This window comes from Salmo salar, chromosome ssa02 (genome assembly GCF_905237065.1).
Source record: "Salmo salar chromosome ssa02, Ssal_v3.1, whole genome shotgun sequence".
In the NCBI taxonomy this organism is placed as follows: domain Eukaryota; kingdom Metazoa; phylum Chordata; class Actinopteri; order Salmoniformes; family Salmonidae; genus Salmo; species Salmo salar.
Window position 1 is genome coordinate 62,270,368 of NC_059443.1, and position 24,097 is coordinate 62,294,464.

The 24,097-nt window shown below is 44.0% G+C and overlaps 1 protein-coding gene across 4 annotated transcripts in view; it reads right to left on the reverse strand.

The window, feature by feature from the left end:
• Positions 1-1,215: 1,215 nt before the first annotated feature.
• LOC106588849 (coiled-coil domain-containing protein 85A) overlaps positions 1,216-24,097 on the reverse strand; it is a 30,621-nt gene continuing 7,739 nt past the window's right edge. For 2 of the 4 annotated variants that reach the window (XM_045707296.1, XM_045707294.1), the window contains exons 3-4: positions 2,847-2,904; positions 1,216-1,732 (exon numbers count right to left, since the gene is read on the reverse strand). In XM_045707296.1, the coding sequence (XP_045563252.1) occupies positions 1,714-1,732; positions 2,847-2,904 (77 nt within the window). In that variant the 3' untranslated portion in view covers positions 1,216-1,713. The remainder of the gene's footprint in view (positions 1,733-2,846; positions 2,905-24,097) is intronic. The other 2 variants (XM_045707298.1, XM_045707297.1) reach the window with 1 other exon arrangement.

Consider the following 24,097-nt stretch of genomic DNA (forward strand, 5'->3'; position numbering starts at 1 on the left):
TCCGGTCGGGTGTTGTAGGCAATGGTCCAGTGTTCGCGGAGATTGCATTCACAGTAAACACGGCATATGTCGGCCCATTCAGAAATTGTCGCATTGCCTACAACCCGCGATTGGATTGAATCCCAGCCTTAATTACATGTATAGTTGTAGTAGTATCATGCAAAAATAAGTTTTCCAAAAATCAAAGTTTACATAAAGAAGAATCTTTATTATTTTGTATACATAGATATCTTCATATAATTGTTCTAATACCAGTCAAAAATAATAATCATTATATATATATATATATATAGAAAACTAATCCCAATAAACTACTATGTACTTTGACTTTACCTTTCTTGTATAAAACAACATGGAGAATGTATACTCACCTCCCTAGCTGGAAATATAGGTGCTCGGAAGGGAGCAAGATTTTACAAAAAAGAAAACTAGGCTAACACCGTAACACTGTATCTGGTTAGAACTACAATGTTACCCAACAAGCTAACATTGGCGGCCATTTTGTAGTTTTGTAATAAGACACAGCATGTTGGTGGTGGAGGGTAATTGCCTAGGAACTTCTAAAAAAGGGATAGTTCAGCAAAATTAGATATTTGAGAAACTGTTTTCAAGGTGAGGAAACAAATGTCTAAATATGCAATTTCGCTGAACTTTCCCTTTAACACAAACTTCACCTTTTTCACCCTGTTTAATGAAATTGGTCAACAAAAGTTTGAAATGATGACTGGGAGAGGATAGCATAATCTTATCATCTAGATGTGTGGCTGCAGACGAGAGGAGGAACATTAGATTACTACTGTCTCAGTACACAGAAGAAGATGATGAATATCTGTGGAGGCTGCTGGAGGTAGGGTGGGAAGGAGGGGGGGAGGGAGAGGGGGAGAGGGAGGGATGGAAGGAGAAAGGGGGTGGTGGGAGAGAGCGAGAAAGCAGGGGAGAGGAAAGAGAAGAAGAAAGTAGAAGTGAAGGGGGAGATATAGAGATTAAGAGAGAGAAGAGAGGCTGAGGGAGAAAGAGGAACAGGAGAGAGAGAGAGAGAGAGAGAGGGGGGAGCGGCAGAGCGAAAAAGAGGAATAGGAGAGAGAGAGAGATAAAGAGAGAGATAAAAGAGATAATAAGAGAGAGAGATTGAGAGAGATTAAGAGAGAAAGGGTAGAGGCAGAGGGAGGAATAGGAGAGAGCGAGAGAAAGAGAGATAAAAATAGATAAAGAGAGAGAGAGAGAGAGAGAGAGAGAGAGAGAGAGAGAGAGAGAGAGAGAGAGAGAGAGAGAGAGAGAGAGTGGACCCCAGACTGATGAGCTGAATCTGTAAACAGAGAGGAGTGGTCCTCTTCTTCTCTCCTTTTCACTTCTTCCCCTGCTTCTTTCCCTCAATGGGAGGTAGGCCATGTCATGGTAGTTGGCAGGGAGCTCATATGCGGTATCCAGTCTCGCTCTCATCCATTTGGCTGTGGCAGTCTTTGGGAATGCCATCCATCCATCCTAATAGCATTCCCAAGTTGTCCCTCAAATTGTCCCAAACTCTAGATATGTAGAAATGGAGACATAGTAGTATATGTGGACGGATGGGACAGACCATCAGGATCTTGGAGAGGGTTGTCCAGTTGTCCTAGTGTCTGTTTGGGCCAGGGCAGCAGGAGTGTTGGACCCTCCTTATCCCCACGTCGAGGAGGTACGTCTCACCCCAAACGTCCCAGCTGGGGTGCAGTGTTGTCAAGAAGAGGCATCGAAGCTATGAGGGAGAAGAAGACATGTTTTAGGCATACTTTGAATGCATCAATGATATACTTACTGTTATGACGTGACTAAAGGCAGAGAGAGCGAGAAAGAGAAAGAGAAAGGGGGGGAATACGAGAAAGAGGGTGAGAGAAATTCTGAGAAAGTAAAGAACAGGAAACGAGTATGTTCCATCTTTAGGCAGAATGAAACATCAAGAAGGGATTGTGTGTATATGTAAGGTGGTGTGCAATCCCCCAGGAGAGAGGGGATGTCCTGTCGCTGAATCATTCAATATTAAAACATCCACCTACACACACACACTCACACACACACACACACACACACACACACACACACACAAGATTTGGGCCAAGATTTAAGATGGGAAAGTCACCTCTATCTCTTCATTACTATAAACCCACTACAGTCTCACTGTCTTCCACACAGCTTGATTATTATACATCCAGATTGGCCAACTGATGTGATACATACCTTAGTTACCACACTGGTAGCCTGGTTCCAGATCTGTTTGTGCTGTCTTGTCAACTTCTGATCATTGGCATTCAAGAGAGCACAAACAGATCTGGGACCAGGCACTGGGTGCGTTCTCTCTGACACATAGGATGACACAGCTAGAGTTACAATTCTTCTATTCCCTCTGGCTCAGGTCTGCTTATACAGGCTTTGTAAAGTTTTGCTCAGGGCTACGTTTAAGGAAGGGATATTTTTTTATTTAACCTTTGTTTAACTAGGCAAGTTTAAGAACAAATTCTTATTTACAATGACGGCCTACACCAGCCAAACCCGGACGATGCTGGGCCAATTGTGCGCCGCCTTATGGGACTCCCAATCACATCCGGATGTGATACAGCCTGGATTCAAACCAGGGACTGTAGTGACGACTTTTGCACTGAGATGCAGTGCCTTAGACCGCTGCGCCACTCGGGAGCAATGTTGGTAGAGCATGGCACTCGCAAAGCCAGGGTTGTGGGTTCGATTCCCTCGGGGGCCCAGTACAGGGGGGAAAAGTATGAAAATGTATGTACTCACTACTGTAAATCGCTCTGGATTAAAGCATCTGCTAAATTACTAAAAAGTTCAAATGTGTCTCATTGAACGATTCTTACCTGTCCCATATTTTCACATTTCTACAGTTGGTGGTACAGCATCCAGCTGACATCAAAGCTGATAGAAAGAGAAAGAGAAACAGAAGAGATGCAGCTCAGTACTAGATGATTTAGTTCTACAGTTTGGGTGTTAAATGAAACAACATCCCTTTTAACAATGAAACAGCTGTGACGGGGAGTTAAACAAGAGAGGAGAGGGACAATACTGTACATGACTGTTTAGTTAATAGTGATAGATGGTATATTACAACGTTCTATTTGATTGCTCTATCGTGTGTTTGGTATGATAACTCCACTCCAGACTGTGTGTACAGGCTTTGAGGCGTTCCCCCTCGACTGTTTCAATCCTCTGCTGCAGCGCTGCAGTTGACAGCCACCAGACAGGCCTCTCTCCTGTAACGTCAGCCAGCCTTCTCAGGCTCAGCTAAGTCAATTTGGATAAGTTCTTCTTTAGTTTTCCACTATATTCCCCCTGTGTGGGCGTGCACAAATGTACACGCAAAAAAAGGCTTACACAATCTGATAGCCACACAGCAGTATGAAACACACAGAGAAGGCGAGGACAGTAAAATAGTAAGGAAGGTGAGAGGAGGGGAGAGAATGAGAGAGATATGGGGAAAGAGGAGAGAGGTACCAATGGGCTAAGGTGTGAAAGCAAACAAGGCGCTGTGGAGTTCAGTCCATTTCCTCTTGTACTCCTTTTGACAGGATGTGAGATATCTACAATACATGACATTTACACAAGTACACACCATTGTAATGTGGCACTGATTCTGACAGCACACCAGTTCTATCGAACACTGATGTCTCAATACAATACAGAACAGTCCCTCTTAGTTTATTCTCTCTCTCTCTCTCTCTCTCTCTCTCTCTCTCTCTCTCTCTCTCTCTTCCACACTGTTGTCCTCCCCATGCGACTATAATAACGTTTGCAGCACATTTTCTCCCCCAGCTCTCTGGGATGGCTTCTATTGCCTATTAACTATTCATAAGATCTTGTGACTGTAGACTTCTACAAAAAAATCCCACTGTAAGCCTCCACTACGCTAGTTCACACATCACCATCAAAGGTGTGCGCACGCACGCCTCAATTTATCTACGGGAGGGAGAAAATAGCAAAAACTGTTTTTGTGTGTGTCTGTCTGTGTGTGCGTGAGGATAGAGATCATGTATGAAAACTCCCTTAAAGTTTTAGAGGTCAGGGTGTGTGGAATGGAATTGATTTCACAACTAAGGAGCCTCGGGGCACTATGAGTGAAGAAGGTTAGACGCTTACACACACACACACACACACACACACACACACACACACACACACACACACACACACACACACACACACACACACACACACACACACACACACACACACACACACAGACACACATGTACACACTCCATTTGAAGTGTATAAGCAGCTGACAGTAGTCTGACCCAGATGCTAATAGTGACATTAGAAAGGTGAGGGAGGGTAGGCAGACTGCTGATGACATCGTGTTCTGTGATAGGTGGGTCATTCTATTTGCAAGCTGACAGCTTAACGTGGAGGAGAGTGGGAACAATTAGCCTTAAACGGATTAGCCAATCCCAAGCTCAGGAATCCGACGCAGGTCATGTGATCGTGCGGTTTTAATCACGGGCTTGTGATAGGGTGACGATGTAACGTTTGGATAACGTTTGGCATCAACTGGACTGATACTGACAACATGCTGAGACCCCTTCCAGTATGAACTGACTAGAACTGATTGAATAGATTCAAATGATCACGAACTGATAGAATCCCTCTCCCAATATTCACAATGACACTGGAGATATATTCAAACCTGATCGGAACGGTAAAGTGAGGAACAGTTCCTCAGACAATTTGGGTGTTATACCGCTAACCCGGAATTGGATTTGGGGTCACAGAAAGAATAGATGACGTGATTATTCAAGAATAAAGCGGAGCTTAACTTTCCCAGAGCTTCACCTCTGTGCTCAGCGGAAAGGCTCTTCATTGTTCTTTTCCTCAAAAAGATTTGTGTGATTTGCTGTGCAGAAAATCTGGTCCCACTAATACATCGCGGTTCCGGATCTAACACTTTCCATGCAGCTCAGGACTAAGACTAATTATGACTTTACATAACTGATCGTTCTTCCAAAGTACAGAGAGAAAAGGCAAAACACCCTTTTGTAAAACCGAATTAGCAATAGCCAATGTGACCTTTATTCGAAGAGAAAACTTTGACGCTCAGGACTGGGATAGTTTCCCAGACCCAGATTAAGCCTATAGTCGTTGACTAAAAAGCATTGAAATACACTATATTAAAAGTGTTTTGTATTTAGGCTTAATCTGTGTTTAGAAAACTGTGCCTCAATGTTTAGGAACTCAAGGAACTTATCACATTTATAGATTGACCAATCCTACCCTTGGCTACAAACGATCTGTGTATTTTCAAAATGTGTAATCGAGATAGAATTGATGTCTAAATCAAACCAGAAAACACATCAACCCTTCCATGTGGGCCCAGTCAACCCCTTTGGTCCTTTCTATCGTTCCAGAAATGATGCAAAAGAGGCGGCAAACAAGTCAGGCTGCTGAGTAGATTGGTTGACATACTGTCAATTGAGATTGATAATTGAGATACTAAACTTAACAAAAAAGAGGAAGAAAATTCAATACCAAATGACATAAAACACAATGGAAAAAGCCTCAGTATCAGAATGGGTGATTAATAATGAACTGGTCTTAAATACATCGTATTTGGTTCAAAACATTCTCTAAGACCTAAACCTCAACTGGAGTTGTACATGAAGGGTGTGGCCACTGAGCAAGTTGAGGAAGTTAAACTCCTATAACACTGGACGGTCAGTTATCATGGTCACGTCATATTGACAAAGTAGTTGAGACGTCTGTTATTGAAGACGTTCTCATCTGCAGAAGTTCTGCATTTCTTTAACTGCATGTCTTCTAGTTTTCATGAGAAATAAGTACTGTGACGAAAATTCGAGATTATCTGCATGATCAAATAACATTAATCTCGGACACCCATACATACCCCACAAGACATGCCACCAGGGGTCTCTTCACAGTCCATAAATCCAAAACGAATTCCCGGCAACGCACAGTATTTTACAGAGCCATGATCACATGGAACTCCCTTCCATCTCCTATTACTCACCGGTGTGTCAAACTAAGTAACATAATACAAAAAAAATCCCCATCAAAATCCTTCCGTTTAAGCTAGAGATATCATTTTTGCATGGGCTGCGTCTCAATCCACCGCATCGGCCGATGGCGGCCTTCCGCATTTGCGGTGGAAGGTGGCCGAGCTACAGTGGTGTTTGTCAGAACATGAGACATCCCGAAAATCTGTCTTCTCACGAATACGTCTGTAGCGTCCATTTTGCTCAACGCCCCCCACACGTGTCACGGGACTCGTCTGAAGTCAGTACCGTCGAAGTGCCAACTTATGTTTGTAGCATCCGAAACCGATTCTCACGAACACGACGGTGTTCTCCGTTTTGCTCTACGACCCCAACAGTGTCACGGGACTGGTCTGAATGTAACCCATACCGTTTAAAAGACAAAATGGAAGTATAGAGGTAGTTTTGTGCCTTCCCAAAAAAAGAGGTTAAGTCCTGAGCTTTCTTACATCTCCTAGATATAGAACAGACACTTCAAATCCTTCTTTCTTATCAGTCATTTTTTGACTATCTTTTTTTGTGTTGCCATTTATGAATGTGTTATTCAATGCGTTTCTATGGTCTATAGTAGTAAAGGCCAAATTCCAAATTTTATCAAATAATGATTTGATGTTTTTGGGGGATACCTAACAAGGTCCTAAAATTCTAAATCAAATAGCTAAATGATCCCTGGTATGACCTTATTAAAACAATTCCATATGTCAGCTCAGAACCTCCCCTCCCGCCAACGGCTTAGACTTACAGGGGTTAAACAACATCTCATGGAACTGTGGCGACCGTGAAACACTCTAACGCACATTTTCTGCTTAGTTATATTGACTGTATTATTTTTGTTGTTGTATTGTTTGTATATCATTGTCTTTTAAATCAGTGTATCACTGTTCTGCTACTTGTCATGTTCTGTGTTTCTTTGTGGACAGAGTAGCTGCTGCTTCTGCAAAAGCCAATGGGGATCCAAATAAACAAATGAACCAGATCAACGCAAGGTCATTTCCGAGCCTCGGATCTCCTAAAAATTGGCTTTATTAATTATTTAGGGGCGTGGCTGAGAGGAAGGCATGTCAAGATGCACTGTAGATCAGTGACCTTCCGCTTAGCTAGCGGTCAGTCTGTCTGTCAGTAAGTCAGTCTGCCCCTTAGGCAGACACAGTTACATATAATATATAATAATATATGGCAATTACTAGACGCTTTAGTCATGCGTGGATACATTTTAAGTATGGGTGTTCCCGGGAATCGAACCCACTAGCCTGGCGTTACAAGCGCCATGGTCTACCAACTGCTGAACATCTACCACAACTAAAATGTCCCTACAGCATCATGAATATAGGTTATAATGTAACCTTTACAGTACATGAACTGTCCAGCTACATTACCAGGGGAAAAGGAATACAAGCTGAAAAAGATGCCTTGGGGCATTGTATAGGAGAAATGCATCTGCAACTATGCACTCACTGCACTGCATCTATGTACTGTAGGGTACTGTATGTATTGTTCAGGGCATCCAAATGTGTTACATTTGCAGATGAGAATGAGAGAGTGATTCCAGGAAGCTAGAATTATCTCCTTTACATAACGTTGTAGAGTAGCAATCCAGCCCTCTCTCTCTCTCTGTCTGTCTCTCTCTCTCCTCTCTGTCTCTCTCTCTCTCCTCTCTCTCTCTGTCTCTCTCTGTCTCTCTATCCTCTCTGTTTCTCTCTCTCTCCTCTCTCTCTCTCTCTCTCTCCTCTCTGTCTCTCTCTCCTCTCTGTCTCTCTCTCCCCTATCTCTCTCTCTGTCTCTCTATCCTCTCTGTTTCTCTCTCTCTCCTCTCTGTCTCTCTCTCTCTCTCCTCTCTCTCTCTGTCTCTCTCTGTCTCTCTATCCTCTCTGTTTCTCTCTCTCTCCTCTCTGTCTCTCTCTCTCTCTCCTCTCTGTCTCTGTCTCTCTCTGTCTCTCTATCCTCTCTGTTTCTCTCTCTCTCCTCTCTGTCTCTCTCTCTCTCTCCTCTCTGTCTCTGTCTCTCTCTGTCTCTCTCTCCTCTCTGTCTCTCTCTCCTCTCTGTCTCTCTCTCCCCTATCTCTCTCTCTGTCTCTCTCTGTCTCTCTATCCTCTCTGTTTCTCTCTCTCTCCTCTCTGTCTCTCTCTCTCTCTCCTCTCTCTCTCTGTCTCTCTCTGTCTCTCTATCCTCTCTGTTTCTCTCTCTCTCCTCTCTGTCTCTCTCTCTCTCTCTCTCCTCTCTGTCTCTCTCTCCTCTCTGTCTCTCTCTCTCTCTCCTCTCTCTCTCTGTCTCTCTCTGTCTCTCTATCCTCTCTGTTTCTCTCTCTCTCCTCTCTGTCTCTCTCTCTCTCTCCTCTCTCTCTCTGTCTCTCTCTGTATCTCTATCCTCTCTGTTTCTCTCTCTCTCCTCTCTGTCTCTCTCGCTCTCCTCTCTCTCTCGCTCCTCTCTGTCTGTCTCTCTCTCCTCTCTCTCTCGCTCCTCTCTGTCTCGCTCTCTCTCCTCTCTCTCTCTTCGTCTCTATCCTCTCTGTCTCGCTCTCTCTCTCTAGCTCTCGCTATCCTCTCTGTCTCTGTACTGTAGGGTACTGTATGTATTGTTCAGGGCATCCAAATGTGTTACATTTGCAGATGAGAACAAGAGAGTGATTCCAGGAAGCTAGAATCTCCTTCACATAACATTGTGGAGTCGCAATCCAGCCCTCTCTCTCTCTCTCCTCTCTGTCTCTCTCTGACCTCTCTCTCTCTCTCTTCTCTGTTTCTCTCTGTCTCCTCTCTGTCTCTCTCTCCCCTATCTCTCTGTCTCTCTCTCTGTCTCTGTCTCTCTCTCCTCTCTCTATCTATTCTCTCTCTCTCTCTCTGTCTCTCTCTCTCTCCTCTATTTATTCTCTCTCTCTCTCTCTTGTCTCTATCTCTCCTCTATCTCTCTCTCTCTCTCTGCAGCAGTGGTGTTGTGTGTTGTTTCAGGTTAGTACTCGTAGGATGAAGGCCAGTTACAGGACATTGCATAGCTAGAGGGCTGAATGCTAAACATGCCATCTACTGTTCTGTATGTAATGTATATGTTAGTAATGTAAGATACTGTATTGTGTAACAGCATACAGTAAAGTTGTTATCTTTATGCCGTAGCACAGTTCAACTGTGTGACAGGAGAGCTGAACGATAGTGAATTCCACAGTTTGGTTTCTTAAGGACCTGTCGACTGTCTGCTGCTAAGCCCAGGACTCAGTATCCGGCTACACACACACACACACACACACACACACACACACACACACACACACACACACACACACACACACACACACACACACACACACACACACACACACACACAGTCTGGGCTGCGGAAGCTTGACTGTGGGTGATTGGAGCGTGGAACTCACCAGAGTGGAGCTGGCTAATGAGGTTGACCATGCCTGGGGATGTGTGAGTGAGTGTGTGTGTGTGTGTGTGTGTGTGTGTGTGTGTGTGTGTGTGTGTGTGTGTGTGTGTGTGTGTGTGTGTGTGTGTGTGTGTGTGTGTGTGTGTGTGTGTGTGTGTGTGTGTGTGTGTGTGTGTAGCCGGATACTGAGTCCTGGGCTTAGCAGCAGACAGTCGACAGGTCCTTAAGAAACCAAACTGTGGAATTCACTATCATTCAACTCTCCTGTGTATACGTGTGTCTACTTTATCACTGACTCCAATCAAGAACTACAGACTGAGACACAGAGACATCAAAAGACGCACACACACACACACACACACACACACACACTACACACAGAGTAGCCCATGGTAACCTCTCCTTGGTGGGGCCACGTTATTAGCAACCTCTCCCCACTGTTAACGACAATGTTACCCCAACTTTAGCCTCCGGGCATCCCACAATGCACCACTACACTTCTGCTTCTTCTAGTGCCCAGGGTCTAAATTGAATGAGTTTCTCCCAACAAATCACACACACACACCACACACATCATACACACACATGGTACAGACACCATATCGTGCGGATTACAGCAGAATGGTCTGTGTGTATGTGTGTGTGTGTGTGTGTTGTGTGTTAGAAACCTGCCTCTCTTCAGTTCTGCTGCTCCTCTGATCTCAGTGCTAGTTATCACTGCCTCCAATCAAGAGACAGACTGAGACACACAGACATCAATAGACGCACACACACTGACGCACACACTCATGTTGCAGACCCCATATCGTGCGGATTACAGAATAGGACCTATTTTTACAGTGATCATATGAATGTTGAATCTTTGCAGTATGCCGGGGGGGGGGGGGGTAGTAGGGGAAAATAAACACACACAAACAGTAAACAGTATTCCTTCACGCCTGGTAAATCTGCCGAGATCCTCCACTCCAGTGGAAAAGAACCTCTAATTTATTCGGAATAAAGTAAATAGTTAAAAATAGAACTGAGTGTCGTGTGTCAGAGGGAGCTCACAGATTCTAGTTGTATTACTGTATCAGCATCAGCTAACTGTGCTAATCTGTTGTCTCATTACATGGCTTAATATAGGCTATAACCCTGTGCATTCAAAGATGGTCACTTCATGGTCACTCTGGGTTGTATTCATTAGGCACCAAACGGACAAAAACAGACTAACACAGGGAGGGTCTGCTTGGACTTCTAAGTAATGCTCATCTATAATGCTTATTAAGAATCCAATAAGAAATGCTCTTTTTTGTTTTCCGTTTCAAAACGTTTCCGTTAAGTGCCGTAATGAATACGACCCTGTATTCAAAAATGGTCACTTCCTTCTTAGTTGTACAGAGGCATGTTTCAGAAATGACTCTCAAAAGGCAAATTAAATATTGAAGCGTACATTTGTAAGATAAACTGCTGTTGTCCTAGTTTCGGAGACAAACACAGTAGCCCACGGTAACCTCTCATTGGTGATAAATTATAAACAAGGAAGGGACCACATTATTGGCAACCTCTCCCCACTGTTGACGACAATGTTACCCAAACGTTAGCCTCCAAGCATCCCACAATGCACCACTCCACCACTGCATCTTCTAGTGCCCAGGGTCTAAATTTAATGAGTTTCTCTCCACAAATTGCGCACACAAACACGCACACACACACACACACACACACACACACACACACACACACACACACACACACACACACACACACACACACACACACACACACACACACACACACACGCAGTCTCAACTCAAGACCTTGGTATTCCACTACCTTAGAAGATAAATTGTTTACACTCTCTTATTTTGCCCTCTCTATCTCATGCAGTTCTTTAGTAGCTGTTGCATCACTGTATTTCCCTTCAATCTAAAGCTTTTGTTTTATTTCATATGGGAATAATAGGCAATCACAGCAATAGTCTAAAGCTGGGGCCTAAAGTGCCAGTCTTGTATAATCTACCAAAGAAACGCTTTAAAGACAGAAAACACTTCATTAAAAAAAACAAAGACATTCTTCTGATGAACACAACGCAGACAGATGTGGTGATGATGTCATAACAGCAACATCTATACCGCTAGTAGATACAGAAGATATCTCCTTCCCATATAGCATCTATGTCTTTCTGATATAGCACCTCGTCTCTGTCTTTCCCATAGCATCTCATTCTCACTGTGATCAACGAGGGCTCTTCTAACACTGTACAGCCAAGGTGAGATTCACACTCCTGTCTCAGCGCTGGGAGAAGAGGCAGGAGGGGGTTTACACAACTCAACTAGGGAGTACTCTTGATGAATGCCAGTTCAACACACACGGACAGACAAAGACACACGCACTTGCATGTGCAAATGCGCACACGCTTCTTGACAAACGCCAATTGAACAATAGCACTGCAGCAAATCCTTCAACCTCAGCACCAAGGTATGTATCCCTGACCTCCCCTTGGAAAGACAGACACAATCAGAGCCTCAGAAGTCACGCCAGAATTTTCTTGACTAAAAGTTGAGCAAGAAACACTCGCAATTCTATGTTTCACCTGCAGCGAAAGTTCCTCTTAGAGCCAAGACCAAAACCGTAATGAAATGTTATTTTGCTGTAACCGTGCAGAGGACAGAAAAAGAGCGAGTTGGGCTCTAGCAATGGGGGGTAATGAGATACAGTAAACATTATCTGCAGACTGCTGCTCGTAATTGTGTCCTATCAAGAGGAAGAAATCTCTCTACAGTACAGAGAAGCAGACAGTATGCTGCAGCTATATACATTAAATCAGGCGTGTGACCTTGATGCCAATCATTCCGATGTCAAGTCGGAATGTCAAAAAATGTGATTATCCATTTTCCGGTGAAAATGTACATAATTATTATGCTTACAGGCATTTGGCTCAGACACATCACAGATCCATCCCGATCAAAGGATGAGCATATACAGTTGAAGTCGTAATCCTATAGAAAATTTGTGGGCAGAACTGAAAAAGTGTGTGCGAGCAAGGAGGCCTACAAACCTGACTCAGTTACACCAGCTCTGTCAGGAGGAATGGGCCAAAATTCACCCAACTTATTGTGGGAAGCTTGTGGAAGGCTACCCGAAACGTTTGACCCAAATTAAACAATTTTAAGGCAATGCTACCAAATACTAATTGAGTGTATGTAAACTTTTGACCCACTGGGAATGTGATGAAAGAAATAAAAGCTGAAATAAATAATTATCTCTACTATTATTCTGATATTTCACATTCTTAAAATAAAGTGGTGATCCAAACTGACCTAAGACAGGGAATTTTTACTAGGATTAAATGTCAGGAATTGTGAAAAACTGAGTTTAAGTGTATTTGGCTAAGGTGTATGTAAACTTCCGACTTCAACTGTGCATACCATCTTGTCTGAAACATAGAACGCATTATAACAAACAGATAATGAACGCCCCAGGCACTGAAAAGATTAGAAACTTCATTGAGGGGGTGTGATAAAAATGTAGAATAATGTGGTCGGTGATTAGCTTTGACATCCTACGTTATCTTAAAGCTACATTCTGAGATTTTAGAAAACAACAAAACGGCAGCCCTGAATTGAAATGAGGAACAGATTCCCAGATCCCATAATGTACCTTTAATGATGTGTTATCTCTCTTCCTGTCCCTGTTATGTTGTGATAGATGGTATCTGACTTTGGTGTGACCAGATAGATGTTGTTACTGGAGACAATATAGCTCTAGGAGGTGTCCCTTGATCATTGATCAAACTGTTAGATAACATACTGTAAATAGATGCTCGTCAAGATAGCATTGTTAACCTGTTGGGTCTAGGGGGCAGCATTTGCACGTCTGGATAAAAAAAATGTACCCGATTTAATCTGGTTACTAATCCTACCCAGTAACTAGAATATGCATATACTTATTATATATGGATAGAAAACACTCTAAAGTTTCTAAAACTGTTTGAATGGTGTCTGTGAGTATAACAGAACTCATTTGGCAGGCAAAACCCTGAGACATTTTCTGACAGGAAGTGGATACCTGATGTGTTGTATTGACTTTAAACCTATCCCATTGAAAAACACAGGGGTTTAGGAATATTTTGGCACTTCCTATTGCTTCCACTAGATGTCACCAGCCTTTACAAAGTGTTTTGAGTCTTCTGGAGGGAGATCTGACCGAACAAGAGCCATGGAAAGATGATGTCCCATTAGACACCTGGCGCGCGAGTTCATGTTGGGTACCCTCGTTCCAATACGTTATAAAAGAGTATGCATTCGTCCACCTTGAATATTATTCATGTTCTGGTTAAAAAAGGCCCTAATGATTTATGCTATACAACGTTTGACATGTTTGAACGAACGGAAATATATTTTTTCCCCTCGTTCATGACGAGAAGTCCGGCTGGCTTACATCATGTGCTAACGAGACGGAGATTTTTGGACATAAATGATGAGCTTTTTTGAACAAAACTACATCCGTTATGGACCTGTGATACCTGGAAGTGACATCTGATGAAGAGAATCAAAGGTAATGGATTATTTACATAGTATTTTCGATTTTAGATCTCCCCAACATGACGTCTAGTCTGTATCGCAACGCGTATTTTTCTGGGCGCAGTGCTCAGATTATTGCAAAGTGTGATTTCCCAGTAAGGTTATTTTTAAATCTGGCAAGTTGATTGCGTTCAAGAGATGTAAATCTATAATTCTTTAAATGACAATATAATATTTTACCAATGTTTTCTAATTTTAATTATTTAATTTGTTACGCTGACTTGACTGCCGGTTATTGGAGGGAAACGATTTCCTCAACATCAATGCCATAGTAAAACGCTGTTTTTGGATATAAATATGAACTTGATAGAACTAAAAATGCATGCATTGTCTAACATAATGTCCTAGGAGTGTCATCTGATGGAGATTGTAAAAGGTTAGTGCATCATTTTAGCTGGTTTTATGGTTTTGGTGACCCTGTCTTTGACTTGACAAAACATTACACACAACTCTTGTAAATGTACTGTCCTAACATACTCTAAATTTATGCTTTCGCCGTAAAACCTTTTTGAAATCGTAAAACGTGGTTAGATTAAGGAGATGTTTATCTTTCAAATGGTGTAAAATAGTTGTATTTTTGAAAAATTTGAATTTTGACATTTATTTGGATTCAAATTTGCCGCTCTTGAAATGCACCTGCTGTTGATGGAGTGCACCACGGGTGGCACGCTAGCGTCCCACCTAGCCCCAAGAGGTTAACAGCAGCGGAAACCAGTTGGCTAGCAACAGAGAATGTGAAAGCAAGATGAGTTCAGATACTCATTGTGAAAGTCTCTTCCAAGATGGACGACATTCAGGTTGACTTCAACTACTTGCCCACCAGGAATGACACAAACTGTCACAACCTGGCAATGACATCCAAGATGAGCAATGTTCAAGATAGTATGAATTTAACTGCTTTGAACTGAATCCATCTACCAGAAATGACAAAAACTACTTTCTCTAAAACATCAAGTCAAGGTCACCTCCAGGTCTTCAAATGATGACAAAATTGAAATATTCCTCCAGGTAATTTCTCCCCTGGAATTGATGCCTGTATCCCCCCTCTCTCCCCTCTCTCCCTCCTCTCTCCCCTCTCTCCATCCTCTCTCCCCTCTCTCCATCCTCTCTCCCCTCTCTCCATCCTCTCTCCATCCTCTCTCCCCTCTCTCCATCCTCTCTTCCCTCTCTCCATCCTCTCTCCCCTCTCTACATCCTCTCTCCCTCCTCTCTCCCCTCTCTTCATCCTCTCTCCCCTCTATCCATCCTCTCTTCATCCTCTCTCCACCCCCCCCCCTCTCCGTCATGTCTGCCGTTAGGTTTAGATCTGATTTGTCTCAGCCCACTGGTCCATCTCGTATTGGCACGCCACACCGGGGGAGAGAGAAGACCAGGGGAGGACACTGACCGTCTATTCTCTCTGTCACTGGAATGAGATTGCGTGTCAACGGCCCAGGCCTGACTCTGGAACAGTTGTCACATATCACATATCTCAGGAGCTTGCGCTGAGGCCTGGGAGCAAATGCTTGGAGTTGGTCCCTTACACTACTGACCACAGGGCAGTGGTGTGAAGGTGAAAGTTGAGGCCTTTAACTAAGAAATGCCTGGTTTTAATCTGTAAAGATCACGATATCTGGACTTTCCCTTCAATATACACTGCTCAAAAAAATAAAGGGAACACTTAAACAACACAATGTAACTCCAAGTCAATCACACTTCTGTGAAATCAAACTGTCCACTTAGGAAGCAACACTGATTGACAATACATTTCACATGCTGTTGTGCAAATGGAATAGACAACAGGTGGAAACTATAGGCAATAAGCAAGACACCCCCAATAAAGGAGTGGTTCTGCAGGTGGTGACCACAGACCACTTCTCAGTTCCTATGCTTCCTGGCTGATGTTTTGGTCACTTTTGAATGCTGGCGGTGCTTTCACTCTAGTGGTAGCATGAGACGGAGTCCACAACCCACACAAGTGGCTCAGGTAGTGCAGCTCATCCAGGATGGCACATCAATGCGAGCTGTGGCAAGAAGGTTTGCTGTGTCTGTCAGCGTAGTGTCCAGAGCATGGAGGCGCTACCAGGAGACAGGCCAGTACATCAGGAGACATGGAGGAGGCCGTAGGAGGGCAACAACCCAGCAGCAGGACCACTACCTCCGCCTTTGTGCAAGGAGGAGCACGAGAAGCACTGCCAGAGCCCTGCAAAATGACCTCCAGCAGGCCACAAATGTGCATGTGTCTGCTCAAACGGTCAGAAACAGACTCCATGAGGGTGGTATGAGGGCCCGACGTCCACAGGTGGGGATTGTGCTTACAGCCCAACACCGTGCAGGACGTTTGGCATTTGCCAGAGAACACCAAGATTGGCAAATTCGCCACTGGCGCCCTGTGCTCTTCACAGATGAAAGCAGGTTCACACTGAGCACGTGACAGACGTGAGAGAGTCTGGAGACGCCGTGGAGAACGTTCTGCTGCCTGCAACATCCTCTAGTATGACCGGTTTGGCGGTGGGTCAGTCATGGTGTGGGGTGGCATTTCTTTGGGGGGCCGCACAGCCCTCCATGTGCTCGCCAGAGGTAGCCTGACTGCCATTAGGTACCGAGATGAGATCCTCAGACCCCTTGTGAGACCATATGCTGGTGCGGTTGGCCCTGGGTTCCTCCTAATGCAAGACAATGCTAGACCTCATGTGGCTGGAGTGTGTCAGCAGTTCCTGCAAGAGGAAGGCATTGATGCTATGGACTGGCCCGCCCGTTCCCCAGACCTGAATCCAATTGAGCACATCTGGGACATCATGTCTCGCTCCATCCACCAACGCCACGTTGCACCACAGACTGTCCAGGAGTTGGCGGATGCTTTAGTCCAGGTCTGGGAGGAGATCCCTCAGGAGACCATCCGCCACCTCATCAGGAGCATGCCCAGGCGTTGTAGGGAGGTCATACAGGCACGTGGAGGCCACACACACTATTGAGCCTCATTTTGACTTGTTTTAAGGACATTACATCAAAGATCAGCCTGTAGTGTGGTTTTCCACTTTAATTTTGAGTGTGACTCCAAATCCAGACCTCCATGGGTTGATAAATTGGATTTCCATTGATTATTTTTGTGTGATTTTGTTGTCAGCACAATCAACTATGTAAAGAAAAAAGTATTTAATAAGATTATTTCTTTCATTCAGATCTAGGATGTGTTATTTTAGTGTTCCCTTTATTTTTTGAGCAGTGTAGTTTAGCTACAATTCAACTCTCCATGTCATTTTCACACTGAAGTGCCAAAATAAAACGGTTCGCCTCAACTCTGTGAGAACGACACCAAAAATAGTTTTTTTTTAGTTTAATAGTAATCTGCTAAACATCTCTGTGTTAAACACACACACATGGTCATGAATGCATGCATGCGCGCACACACAGTTGTCCAAGGGGAGCAGACATTAAGGTAATGAGGGATATCAACAAAATGTTTAATAGCACTCTTGCTATAATGTATGCTCCGAAGGAACGTTGGTTGTTGTTATAAGGTTATGTGTCCTAGACGTGAACACAAACAAATATAACACGAAAGAGCGTAATTCAAACCCGGTCTCCTGGGTACCATGAGATTATGTTAGTCCTCTGATGTTAGCCCTCTGAGTCGTCAGGTCTTAGGCAAGGTTACTCAGCACAGGAGTGTGCGTGGTTACAAACCAGCTCTGTTAAATAGCTACATCTCCGAAGTGCAAGAGGTAAGGTAAGGTATATGTTAAGAACATCTAATACTTTTTGATTATACTAATCCATGTGATAAATGTCTACCTAATACTCCCAAACACAGAATCAGTGACTAAATGTTGGATTTCCTGTAGAGTGAGTGATGGTGGCTGATAATGGGCCTCTGTATGCCTATGTAGATATCCCATAAAAAATCTTCAGTTTCCAGCTACAATAGTCATTTACAACATTAACAATGTCTACACTGTATTTCTGATCAATTTGATGTTATTTTAATGGGCAAAATTTTTTTTTTTTTTTTTTAAAAAAGGACATTTCTAAGTAACCCCAAACTTTTGAACGGTAGTATAGGTTTCGCGGAAAGAGATCAGGATGCCTTGTGAGGATCAGGTAACGAGTGGATGATCTGCCATTGCCATCCGTTCTGCTAGCTAACGTACATTCGCTGGAAAATAAATGGGACAAACTGAAAGCACGTATATCCTACCAACCATCCTACCAAACTGTAATATCTTATGTTTCCCCGAGTCGTGGCTCAACGACGACATTAAGAACATACAGCTGGTGGGTTATACACTCTATCGGCAGGACAAAACATCAGCCTCTGGTAAGACATGGGGCAGGGGCCTATGCATATTTGGTAACAATAGCTGGTGCACGATATCTATGTTTCAAGGTTTTGCTCGCCTGAGGTAGAGTATCTCATGATAAGCTGTAGACCACACTATCTATCTAGAATGTTTTCATCTGTATTTTTCATAGCTGTCTACATACCACCACAGACAGAGGCTGGCACTAAAACCGCACTAAATGAGCTGTATTCCGCCATAAGAAACAGGAAAATGCTCATCTGGAGGCGAAGCTCCTAGTGGCCGGGGACTATAATGTAGGGAAACTTAAATCAGTTTTACCTGATTTCTATCAGCATGTTAAATGTGCAATCAGAGGGAAAATAATTCTAGACCACCTTTACTCCGCACACAGAGACGCGTACAAAGCTCTCCCTCGTCCTCCATTTGGAAAATCTGACCATAACTCTTTCCTCCTGATTCCTGCTTACAAAGAAAAATGAAAGCAGGAAGCACCAGTAACTCGGTCTATAGAAAAGTGGTCAGATGAAGCAGATGCTAAACTACAGGACTGTTTTGCTAGCACAGACTGGAATATGTTCCGGGTTTCTTCCGATGGCATTGAGGAGAACACCACATTAGTCACTGGCTTTATCAATAAGTGCATCGAGGACGTCGTCCCCACAGTGACTGTACGTACATATCCCAACAAGAAGCCATGGATTACAGGCAACATTCGCACTGAGCTAAAGTATAGAGCTGTTGCTTTCAAGGAGCGGGACTCTAACTCGGAAGCTTATAAGAAATCCCGCTATGCCCTCTGCCGAACCTTCAAACAGGCAAAGCATCAATACAGGACTAAGATCGAATCAAACTACACCGGCTCTGACCCTCGTCAGATGTGGCAGGGCTTGTAAACTATTACAGGCTACAAAGGGACGCACAGCCGAGAGCTGCCCAGTGACACGAGCCTACCAGACGAGCTAAATAACTTCTATGCTCGCTTCGAGGCAAGTAAAACTGAAACATGCATGAGAGCATCAGCTGATTCGGACGACTGTGTGATCACGCTCTCCACAGCTGATGTGAGTAAGACCTTTAAACAGGTCAACATTCACAAGGCCACTGGACCAGACGGATTACCGGGACGTGTACTCTGACCAACTTGCAAGTGTCTTCACTGACATTTTCAACCTCTCCCTGTCTGAGTCTGTAATACCAACATGTTTCAAGCAGACCACCATAGTCCCTGTGCCGAAGAACACTAAGATAACCTGCCTAAATGACTACCGACCCGTAGCACTCACGTCTGTAGCCATGAAATGCTTTGAAAGGCTGGTCATTTTTCACATCAACACCATTATCTCAGAAACCCTAGACCCACTCCAATTTGCATACCACACCAACAGATCCACAGATGATGCAATCTCTATTGCACTCCACACTGCCCTTTTCCACCTGGACAAAAAGAACACCCATGTAAGAATGCTATTCATTGACTACAGCTCAGCGTTCAACACAGTAGTGCCCTCAACGTTCATCGCTAAGCTAAGGACCCTGGGACTAAACACCTCCCTCTGCAACTGGATCCTGGACTTCCTGACGGGGCGCCCCCAGGTGGTAAGGGTAGGTAACAACACATCCACCACGCTGATCCTCAACATGGGGGCCCCTCAGGGGTGCGTGCTCAGTCCCCTCCTATACTCCCTGTTCACTCATGACAGCACGGCCAGGCACAACTCCAACACCATCATTAAGTTTGCTGATGACACAACAGTAGGCCTGATCACCGACAACAATGAGACAGCCTATAGGGAGGAGGTCAGAGACCTGACCGTGTGGTGCAAGGACAACAACCTCTCCCTAAATGTGATCAAGACAAAGGAGATGATTGTGGACTACAGGAAAAGGAGGACCGAGCATGCCCCCATTCTCATCGACGGGACTGCAGTGGAACAGGTTGAGAGCTTCAAGTTCCTTGGTGTCCACATCACCAACAAACTAACATGGTCCAAACACACCAAGACAGTTGTGAAGAGGGCACAACAAAACCTATTCCCCCTCAGGAGACTGAAAAGATTTGTCATGGGTCCTCAGATCCTCAAAAATGTTTTACAGCTGCACCATCGAGAGCATCCTGACGGGTTGCATCACTGCCTGGTGTGGCAACTGCTCAGCCTCCAATCGCAAGGCGCTACAGAGGGTCGTGCGTACGGCCCAGTACATCACTGGGGCAAAGCTTCCTGCCATCTAGGACCTCTATACCAGGCGGTGTCAGAGGAAGGCCCTAAAAATTGTCAAAAACTCCAGCCACCCTAGTCATAGACTGTCGCGCCCAAGTGGCCAAGTCCCCCAGCCAAACTCCCAGACTATGCCCCCCCCCACTCCCACACTGCTGCTACTCTCTGTTATTATCTATGCATAGCCACTTTAATAACTCTACCTACATGTACATAAGTACCTCAATTACCTCGACACCAGTGCCCCCGGACATTGACACATTGACTCTGTACAGGTACACCCTGTATAGAGCCCCACTATTGTTATTTAGTGCTGCTCTTTAATTATTTGTTATTCTTATCTCTTACCTTTTTAGGGATTTTCTTAAAACTGCATTGTTGGTTAAGGGCTTGTAAGTAAGCATTTCACTGTAAGGTCTACATCTGTGCATATGACAAATACAATTTGATTTGATTTGATTACTCAGGGCCCATTGTGCACTATATAGGGCAGAGGGTGCTATTTTGGATGCATCCACTGTAACCCTTTTCTCCCACAGCCTTTCTCTCCTGATCATCTGAGCAGCTTAAGCCAATATCCAGAACATGTGATTACCAAGGAAGAAAACACGATTTAGCCGCACACTTATCTGTCCTTAAATGGATGGAGAAGACCCGCCAGCACTATACTATGCTGCATGTCAATCCACATACTGAATGTGATACTGCAAAGTCATTCTGTCTGAGATGTCTGGTGGTAGGCTACATCAGGGTCATAATTCATTAGGATACACCGTAACAAAAGGTTTTGCAACAGAAAACAAAAACAAGCTTCCTATTGGACAAGTTCAGGCTGTCCCTCCCTGTTTCACCCATTTTTCGCCCATTTGGTGAGTAGCGAATTCAACCCAGGTTGATGATTGACTACTATATCATTGAATTGAATTATCATTCCAATGCTCTGACATAAATAATATTCGCCCCTACTAACAAATGAAGTTGTCACAACGTTGCAAATAGGTTGTGAGAAGGTTGTTTATAATGACACTACCATGTGACAATGTTGTGACAACACAAATAAAAGAAGGTTGGGGCATCAATCTCATTTTAATAGGCACTAGTAAGAACCTGCTTGTTTTTTGTGAGGATTTATTTTTTTGACACTGTAAACACACACACACGCACACACACACACACACACGCACACACACAAGCCCACACACACACATGCACACGCATACACACACACACACACACACACACACACACACACACACACACACACACACACACACACACACACACACACACACACACACACACACACAACAGCGGCTGGCTGTGATTTAGACAACGTCCTAAAATAAGCAACAACAGATGAGAGCATTAAAAGAGCTGTCTAGGTCAATGCCTGTTGTGTTTTCATTTGGGATTTCACCCAGCCCAGATTCCACAATTTAAATGGGATTGCATTTAGACTTTCACCGTTTGTTTGCATGGCCGGTTGGCTTGTTGTAAAGTGTGTGTGTGTGCGTGTCTACATGGGTGTGTGTGTTTGCCCACGCACATGCGTGAGTGTGTGGACTGTGGCAGCGGAGACCGGACACACACACTTCAAAAAAATGAAATAATGATGTGTAAACCGCTTAGAGGATAATCCCATGACGACGATGCAGGCTGGCGTACACCACTCAACCGTCACAAAAAACACACACACTCAGCCTGGAGTACACCACATCATCACAGAACAAACACGCATTAACACATACACACAATTCATTCCACCCTCCAAAAAGGTTTGTTCTGTGTTTTTTGGCAGCAGGAAGAGACTGACGTACATGAACATAATGAGGCTCTAACACTGCCAAGCCGTTACTATCTAGACTTTTCCAACCCATCCTTTGTAGTGTTGTAACAAAGGTGTTTCAGATAGCCTTCCATTACAGATAGATTTTCAGAGGTAATATCGTGAGTGGCATTTAAAGAGCACTGTAAAAACAGCAGGTTAACATTTTTCGTCATGAATATTCTTCTGGAGGCAGTTCTGCAGAGTGGTCACTAGCTGGCACAGCCATGAAGTCATAAAATCTGATTTTAAACCTAACCTTAACCCTAACCATATTGCTAACCCTAATGCCTAACCCTAACCTTAAATTAAGACCAAAAAGCACATTTTTGTTTTCATAACTTTTTACAATATAGCCAATATTGACTTTGCAGCTGGCCTATTTAAGGGTAAATCTCATGACAAGACTCATGACAATAAACATCGTGTAAAAAAACAAGAGATCTTAGTTATAGTTCATAACCAGGCCCGTATAACCTGGCCCAGAGTGTGTCCTGATCAGATCACATGGTCAGGAGGTACTGGTCATAGACCACCTCAGGATTGAGTTTCAGAGTAACCATCGTGACATAGTCATACCACTGCAGCAAAATGTATATATATATATATATATATACACACTTCCTTTTCTGAATGTGGAATATAGAGCCTAGGCTATTGTTCATTATGAAGAGAAGAGGTGACATGCAGAAAATGACTGTCCCTCAGGAGCAACACAAAACTCTTGATTGTATGACTATGGTAAAGTCTCCATGACGTACAGAAAACAGGAGGTGATATAAATGATGGACAGAAACAGACATTATATAGGAGTCACTGTGGACCTCAGGTCAGTGGGTATACTGTGGCCCTCAGGTCAGCGGGTATACTGTGGCCCTCAGGTCAGTGGGTATACTGTGGCCCTCAGGTTAGTGGGTATAATGTGGCCCTCATGTCAGTGGATATACTGTGGCCCTCAGGTCAGTGGGTATACTGTGGCCCTCAGGTCAGTGTGTATACTGTGGCCCTCAAATCAATGGGTATACTGTGGTCCTCAGGTCAGTGGGTATACTGTGACCCTCAGGTCAGTGGTTATACTGTGGCCCTCTGACAATGACCTGGGGACAGACAGTGACAAATGACCGGACGCTCGCTGTCACTAAGACTGGTGGTGGTAATATTCTGTACACAGCCGCCGCATCTGTCCACACAAAGACACAGACACACACACAGACACACACTTACACACACGTGCACAGAAACACACAGACACAGACACACACAGTACATACTGTACTACTGAGTGCCCAACTGCAGTCAGCTAATACTATCCAAACACATAATCCAATTCAAAGTTGTGCTTTAAACCTAATCCTTCAAAATCCATGGAGAATTCTAAATGAGTAGAAAACGTTCTACACTACTATTAGCTAGCCTGCCTAAAATGCCTATTGGGAAAGTAATATGAATCTAATCTAGACAGTATGGTTCTATGTTCTTGCTCCACATTACAAAGTAAGACAAATTAGATTTCAAAACCAGTGGAGGATGTGTACAACAATAGAGGCTGCTGAGGGGAGGACAGCTCATAATAATGGCTGGAACGGAGAGAATTAAATGGAAACCATGTGTTTGATGTATTTGATACCATTCCACTGATACCGCTCCCACAATTACCACGAGCCTGTCCTCCCCAATTAAGGTGCCACCAAACTCCTGGGGTGTACAACACTGCTACTACTACGACTACTGCTACTACTACTGCTGCTGCTACTCCTACTACTACTACTACTACTGCTACTACTACTGCTGCTGCTACTCCTACTACTACTGCTGC